Source organism: Arachis ipaensis, chromosome B6, assembly GCF_059453495.1.
Source record: "Arachis ipaensis isolate K30076 ecotype BB chromosome B6, ASM5945349v1, whole genome shotgun sequence".
NCBI classification, from domain to species: domain Eukaryota; kingdom Viridiplantae; phylum Streptophyta; class Magnoliopsida; order Fabales; family Fabaceae; genus Arachis; species Arachis ipaensis.
In genome coordinates, this window is record NC_142441.1 from 13742676 (window position 1) to 13749276 (window position 6601).

At 41.3% G+C, this 6601-nt stretch overlaps 1 protein-coding gene across 1 annotated transcript; it reads right to left on the reverse strand.

Moving 5' to 3' along the window:
- Positions 1 to 3181: 3181 nt before the first annotated feature.
- LOC148554664 (uncharacterized) lies at positions 3182 to 5245 on the reverse strand. Its single transcript, XM_088490424.1, has one exon. The coding sequence runs from the start codon at positions 5243 to 5245 to the stop codon at positions 3182 to 3184; it is 2064 nt and encodes a 687-aa protein (XP_088346550.1).
- Positions 5246 to 6601: the final 1356 nt, after the last annotated feature.

A 6601-nucleotide genomic window follows, 5' to 3' on the forward strand; every position in this document is an offset into this window, starting at 1 on the left:
TCGGAAGCTTTCCAGGCGAAGAGGTCAGAATTTTCTTTTAGGAGCTTTGTCAACTTTTGTTTTAAGCTTTCTTCCAGGTTGGCTCTTGTTCTGTCCGAGATACCCAGGCCGACCTCCTAGCGATCCGAGCTTTTAGTAATTTCAGATTGGTAGTGCTGCTATTCGTCGGGGCGAGGTATAGGTCGGCTCTCTTTCAAAACAACGCGGGTGGAACACCTGCAAAAGAATCTCCGACGTTTAAGTCAGAAGAGGTATTCAAGTAAACCGCAAATAAAGTAAAAGAAAGAAGAAGTAGTGATATTGTGTTGTGCCTGTGTGTTCTTTACTCTGTTGCTTTGGTGTTGTTTATATAGATAGAGAGGCCGTTGTGCTCAGCATCTGATATCTTGTACTCTTCCGCAGATCTCTCCGTGGTTAGTTTTTAGAATCTTTTCTGTTATTGGATGATCTGTTTCCTGATTCCTGGCTATTGAGGTAGCCGTTGTGTTTGTTTGGGCCGAGGTTTATGGTCCACATCACAGCCCCTAAGCTTGACCTGTTAAAGAAAAAGAGGGGGAGGAAGGAAACGGGTCGAGCTTCGGAACTATCTCGGCCCTAAAACTTTGTTGGACTATATTGGGTGGTTCCTCAGCCCCCAAGCTGGGCCTGTTTCCTTTTAGTGTTTGTTTTTGTTTGATATGTTATTTTATTTATGTTTCATTTGTTTATTTATTTGTTTATTATTATTATCATGTTTCCTAGTTTTTCGCACCTGTAACACTTAATGGACATGACCGTGGCACTTTCCTCTATGTATCCCTGACCGCTTGATCTAGCTCCTTTGATTTTGAAGTTAAATGTTGAATGGTTATTATTTTTCAAGGCTATTTCTTGTCAATGAACCGTTTTTGTCATATTAAATTTTTGTGGTGGTTTAGTGGACTCCTTGCCAAAAACTGAAGTTCCTTTGTGTTAAGAAGAAAATGAGCAGAAAAGGTTAGTCTATTTGACTAATGTCTAGTTTCTTTTTGCTGTATCTATTCTTTGCATGCGTTACTATAAATGGAGAAAACTCAAGTCATTGTTAGCGAGAGCGATCCGTATAGTTGGGTGCATGAAAATGTTAGGTGTCACTCTTCTTACTTTAATGATGTGGAGTCAGTAGGGGTTCTTGGTTCTAACGTGTGGTTTAGGGAAGGGAGTGAAGTTAAAATTGAGGTGCTTCCGTGTGGGGTTGATGATCGTGTTTGTGAAAAAATTTGTGACTGGTCCTATTTCTATGTTTATGGTTGTGTTCTTACAGAGCTTGGAGTTAGGTTTCCTTTTACCGATTTTCAATGTGGTGTATTGCGTTGGTTGAACTGTGCTCCATCACAGTTACACCCTAATTCCTGGGGTTTTGTTAGAGCGTTCGAGGTGTTAATGGATTTTCTGGGGCAGGCTCCTTCTCTGAGGGTGTTTTTTTTCTCTATTTCAAGCTAAGGGTGTTCGTAGGGGTTTGTGGGTTAACCTAAGTAGCCATCCTGGTAGGTCCCTTTTCGCGTTGTACAAATCTTCTTTCAAAGATTTTAAGAAAATGTTCGTTAAGGTTAGGAGTATTCCTGAACAATTTCCCTTTTTTATTAATGAGACATTGGAGGAGAGGTTTCCTATTTCGTGGTGTTCGGAAACGGTACAGGTTTTAGATGTGGAAGATCGGTGTCCTAGTGATAATGACATTTTGGAGTTTTTAGTTAGTGAAATGGATTCTAAAGAATTGTTATCTGTTGCTGAACTTCTGAAATGGGATTCTGATGAGCAATCAGTATTGGATTACCTAGGTAAAGCTTTTTCAAAAAATGGAAAATGGCTTCTTGTTCTATTATGTTTTTAATAGCTTCTGTTTTTTTTTTTTGTTTTGTTAGGTGAGAAGGTTCCTACTATTACTTCGGCTGGTTTGAAAACATTTTTTAATCAAAGAAAAAAGGCTGAAAAAGAAAGTTCGACTACTAATGTTGATAAAGAGGTCGGAGGTGGAGTTATTCAATCAGAACTTCAACCTAGAGTGAAAAGGAAAAGAGTAGGGCCAACCAAAGGGACTAACCTGGGTACCTTAAAGAGTGATGATAGGGTAAATTTTGAGTTGATAGAATCTTCGTATAAGTCTCAAGAAGAGCTTCATGGGTACTGTGTTGATGATCACGCCAAGTCTTTGTGGAGCAAACTGTTTCCGTTTGTCACTCTCTCTGAACAGTTTGGTCAATTTCCTGTTGATGTTGAGATGATCAACAGGATTGGTTCGGTTGGTGTTAGTCGCTTTTTACAGGTAAATTGAATTATTTTACCTTTTTGTTTATTTCTTTCTGTCATCTTGTCATATGTTTTTGTGCATGTTTCACTTGCAGGTAATCGGGGCTCGGCTTGTGTCTATTGGGCGGACACAGGAGGTTGCTTTAGAAACAGAAAAGAGGAATGTTGTCGTTGTTAATGAACTAACAAGAACTATAGAGGAAAAGGAAAAGTTGGTGGAGGAGCTTTCCTCTTCTTTGAAATTAAAAGGGTCTGAGGTTGAGAATCTTCAAAGCCGGAAAGAATCCCTTGAAGAGGAAATAAAGGATCTGAAGACTCGTAATGACCAGTTGGCTGCTCATGTGGGAGAATTGGAGACGGAGGTGTATGAGTCGTTTGCTCAAGGTTTTGAAAGATCGGTGGCCCAGGTTAAAGTATTGTTTCCTGAAGTTGATGTAGAGAAACTGGATGCTACCAAGATTGTTGTTGGTGGAAAGTTAGTTGATGATGAGACTCCAGTTGAAGAGTTAATAGAGGATTCTAGTATCGGAGAAAAAGATGATTGAATATGTTATTTTTTTGTTTTGTATTTTGTTTTTGTACTTGTGAATGTTTGATTCCGAGATTTACTATCATCGGTTATTTTGGTTTAATGACTGTGTACCGAGTAAGAAGCTCGGCTTTATTTGACTGCATATTGTAGAATGGTAGGATTTGAATTATGTTTTCCTTATGACTTTATTTCTTTATTGTAAAAGATGTACAAAGTCTGATGTTGGCGTCCGGCCTCGTTAAAACCTTCTCTTGAGCAAAAACCCAATGTGGGAAAAAAAATTCATGAGTAGGAAAAAGAGTACCATCATGCGCCTATGTGATTATGATATGTACAATTTTAAAGATGAAACGTTCCAGGTTCCAGGGATTGTGCTTCCCTTTAGTGTTTGTAGTGTATAAGCCCCCATGCCGAGTACTTTGTCGATTCGATATGGTCCGTCCCAAGTGCCGCGAGCTTCCCATGTCCTTGAGTTCGTCGTGCTTCTTCTGTTTTTCGCAAGACTAGATCTCTTGCTTGGAAAGCTCGGGGGATCACCTTTCTGTTATATTGTCTTTGAGTCAATTGTTGTAGAGCTCTTTGCTTCAGCGACGCACTGTTTCTTACTTCTTCTATTGTATCAAGTTCAGTTGCTCGAGCTTGATCGTTTGAGGTCTGTGTGTAGTGTTCGGCTCTGATTGTGGGAGTGACGATCTCTACTGGAATCATTGCTTCTGCCCCGTATACTAGTTTGAAAGGGGTTTCTCCCGTGGCCGAATGGATAGTGGTGTTGTAACTCCATAGCACCTCAGACACTAGATCTGCCCATTGGCCCTTTGCCTCTCCGAGCTTTTTCTTTAATGCCATCAAAATAATTCGGTTAGCTACTTCTGCTTGCCCGTTTGTTTGAGGGTGTTCTACGGAGCTAAAATGGTGTTTAACATGAAAATTCTGTAGAAAAGAAGCAAGTTTTGAATCAGTGAATTGCCTTCCATTGTCAGTAATGAGCTCACCTGGAATTCCATATCTACAAATGATGTTTTTCCAAAGGAAAGATTGTACCTTTTCTACAGTGATTCGTGCCAGTGGCTGTGCTTCAATCCATTTGGAAAAGTAATCTATACATACTAGGAGAAATTTTACCTGACCTGGTGCTGTTGGAAATGGTCCTAAGATGTCTATTCCCCATCTAAAAAATGGCCAACTTACCTCCGTGTTGTGCAACACCTCGGCAGGGCTGTGCATTATCGTTGCGTGTTTTACTTTGTCTATGCAATCTCTTCGTATGGTCGGCCAGTAGTAACCTGCTCTGAGTAGCTTTGCCGCTAGGATTTTCCCTCCTATGTGATTTCCGCAGACTCCTTCATGGACTTCATCCATGGCTTCTGCTGATTCCTTTTTGCTTAGGCATTTGAGGAGTGGTTGTGAAAATCCTCTCCTGTATAGCTCGGCGCCGACCAACACATAAAAGCTTGCTTGTCTTCGGAATAGTTTTGGGTTTGTCTCACTGGTAGGTATTGTTCCGTAGAGGATGTAATCTGTAATGGGTGCTCTCCAATCTGGTTCCTGTGACATGCTTAAAATATATGTTAGGTTCACGCTAGGTTTTTCTAGCTTTAATTGTGATAGTTTGGGCGAAGTGCCCGTTCTGCTTGTTGCCAACTTAGATAGTATGTCTGCTCTTTGGTTATTTCCTCTTGGGACATGAATAATTTTGAAATTATCGAAAGTCGAGATAAGATTTCTTACCATATTCCAATATCGCTCCAGTATGGGGTCTTTTACCTGGAAAGAGCCATTCACCTGTTGTACTATTAACAGCGAATCACAATGTACGACGATCCTTGGTATCTGTAGTTTGATGGCGAGGTTCAATCCGGCTAGTAGAGCTTCGTATTCCGCTTGATTGTTGCTAGCTTCAAAAGAGAATCTTACGGACTGTTCTATGATTGTGTTCTCATATTCAAGTATAATTCCTGCTCCGCTTCCGTTATTGTTTGATGCTCCGTCAACATACATCATCCCTGTGCTCGGCCTGGTGATGTTGTGTAGACAGGTGAACTCAGCAATGAAGTCGGCCAAGATTTGTGACTTCAAAGCTGGCCTGGGTTGATACTGGATATCGAATTCTGATAATTCAATAGACCACTTGATCAACCTTCCTGCTACTTCCGGTTTTGCTAATATTTGCCGAAGTGGTTGATCTGTCCGCACGATAATGGTGTGGCTTTGGAAATAATGTCTGAGCCTTCTAGCTGTGGTGATCAGTGCCAGGGCCAATTGCTCTACCATTGGGTATCTTTGCTCGGTGGGCTGCAAGACCTTGCTGACGAAATATACTGGTTTTTGTGTTTTTCCTGTTTCAAGCACAAGAGCCGAACTTATAGCGTGACTAGATACAGATAAATACAAATATAATGGTTTACCAACCTCCGGACTCTGTAGTATCTGGGGAGACGTCAGCATTGCTTTTAGCTACTTGAAAGATTCTTCACAAGCATTTGTCCAAGTGAACTGTTTATGCTTCGATATTGCTTGGAAAAAATGATAAGATCTGTCTGATATTGCTGGCAGGAACCGCGACAAGGCCGCTATTCTTCCCGTGAGCTTCTGTACCTCCTTCACAGTCTTCGGCGAGGTCATGTTAAGGATTGCGGCACATTTCTCAGGATTTGCTTCGATTCCCCTGGATGTCAACATGAATCCCAGAAATTTTCCACCTTGTATACCGAAAGTACATTTTTCCGGGTTTAACCTCATGTTATATGCTCGGATCTGACCAAAGACCTCGGTTAAGTCATCGCAATGTGAGTTCCCTTGTGACGTCTTGGCCACCATGTCGTCGACATAGACCTCCATGTTTCTCCCAATTTGTTTTCTAAACATTTTATCCATCAGTCGTTGGTATGTTGCGCCTGCATTCTTAAGGCCAAAAGGCATTACTGTGTAACAATAATTTCCAAATTCTGTTATAAATGCAGTCTTATGTTGGTCTTCAGGATGCATTAGAATCTGGTTGTATCCAGAATAGGCATCCATGAAGCTTAGACAATTAAAACCGGATGCGCTGTCTACCAGCTTGTCAATACAAGGTAGTGGATATGCATCTTTGGGGCATGCCTTGTTAAGGTTTGTGAAGTCGACGCACATGCGCCATTTAACTGTGTTCTTTCTTACCATTACGACGTTAGATAGCCATGTTGTGAACCTTACTTCTTTGATAAATCCTGCTGACAACAGTTTTTTGGTTTCCTCTAAAGATGCTTGTCGTCTTTCCTCTCCCAAGTTGCGCTTCTTTTGAGCCATGGGCTTGACTGTTGGGTCCACAGCTAGCTTATGGCATATAATGCTGGGGTTGATGCCTGGCATATCCGTTGGTGTCCACGCAAAGAGGTCAGCGTTGTCTCTGAGGAGATTTATTAGCCGAGTTTTTTCCTTACCTGAAAGTGCATTACCTATGTATGTAAACTTGTTAGCGTTTCCATAAAATGTTACCTTCTCAAGCTCGTCCAGTGCTTGGGGTCTTTCTCGGAATTCCTCCCTTGGGTCGAGCTCATTAAGGAGAGGGGGGTTGTCCGAGCTGTACACGACTTGTACCCGTGCTGGAATTGCTTTGTTCAACTCTTGTTGTTTTAAGCTAGTATGGTAGCATTGCCGTGCTTCTTTGTGGTCGGCGTGTACTGTAGCGATGAGCTCGTCCTGTACTGGAAACTTAACGCACAGATGTAAAGTAGATACAATTGCACCAAAAGTATTTAAAGCTGGTCTGCCTAAGATGATGTTGTATGGGCTTATGCAATCTACTATGATGTATCTAATATC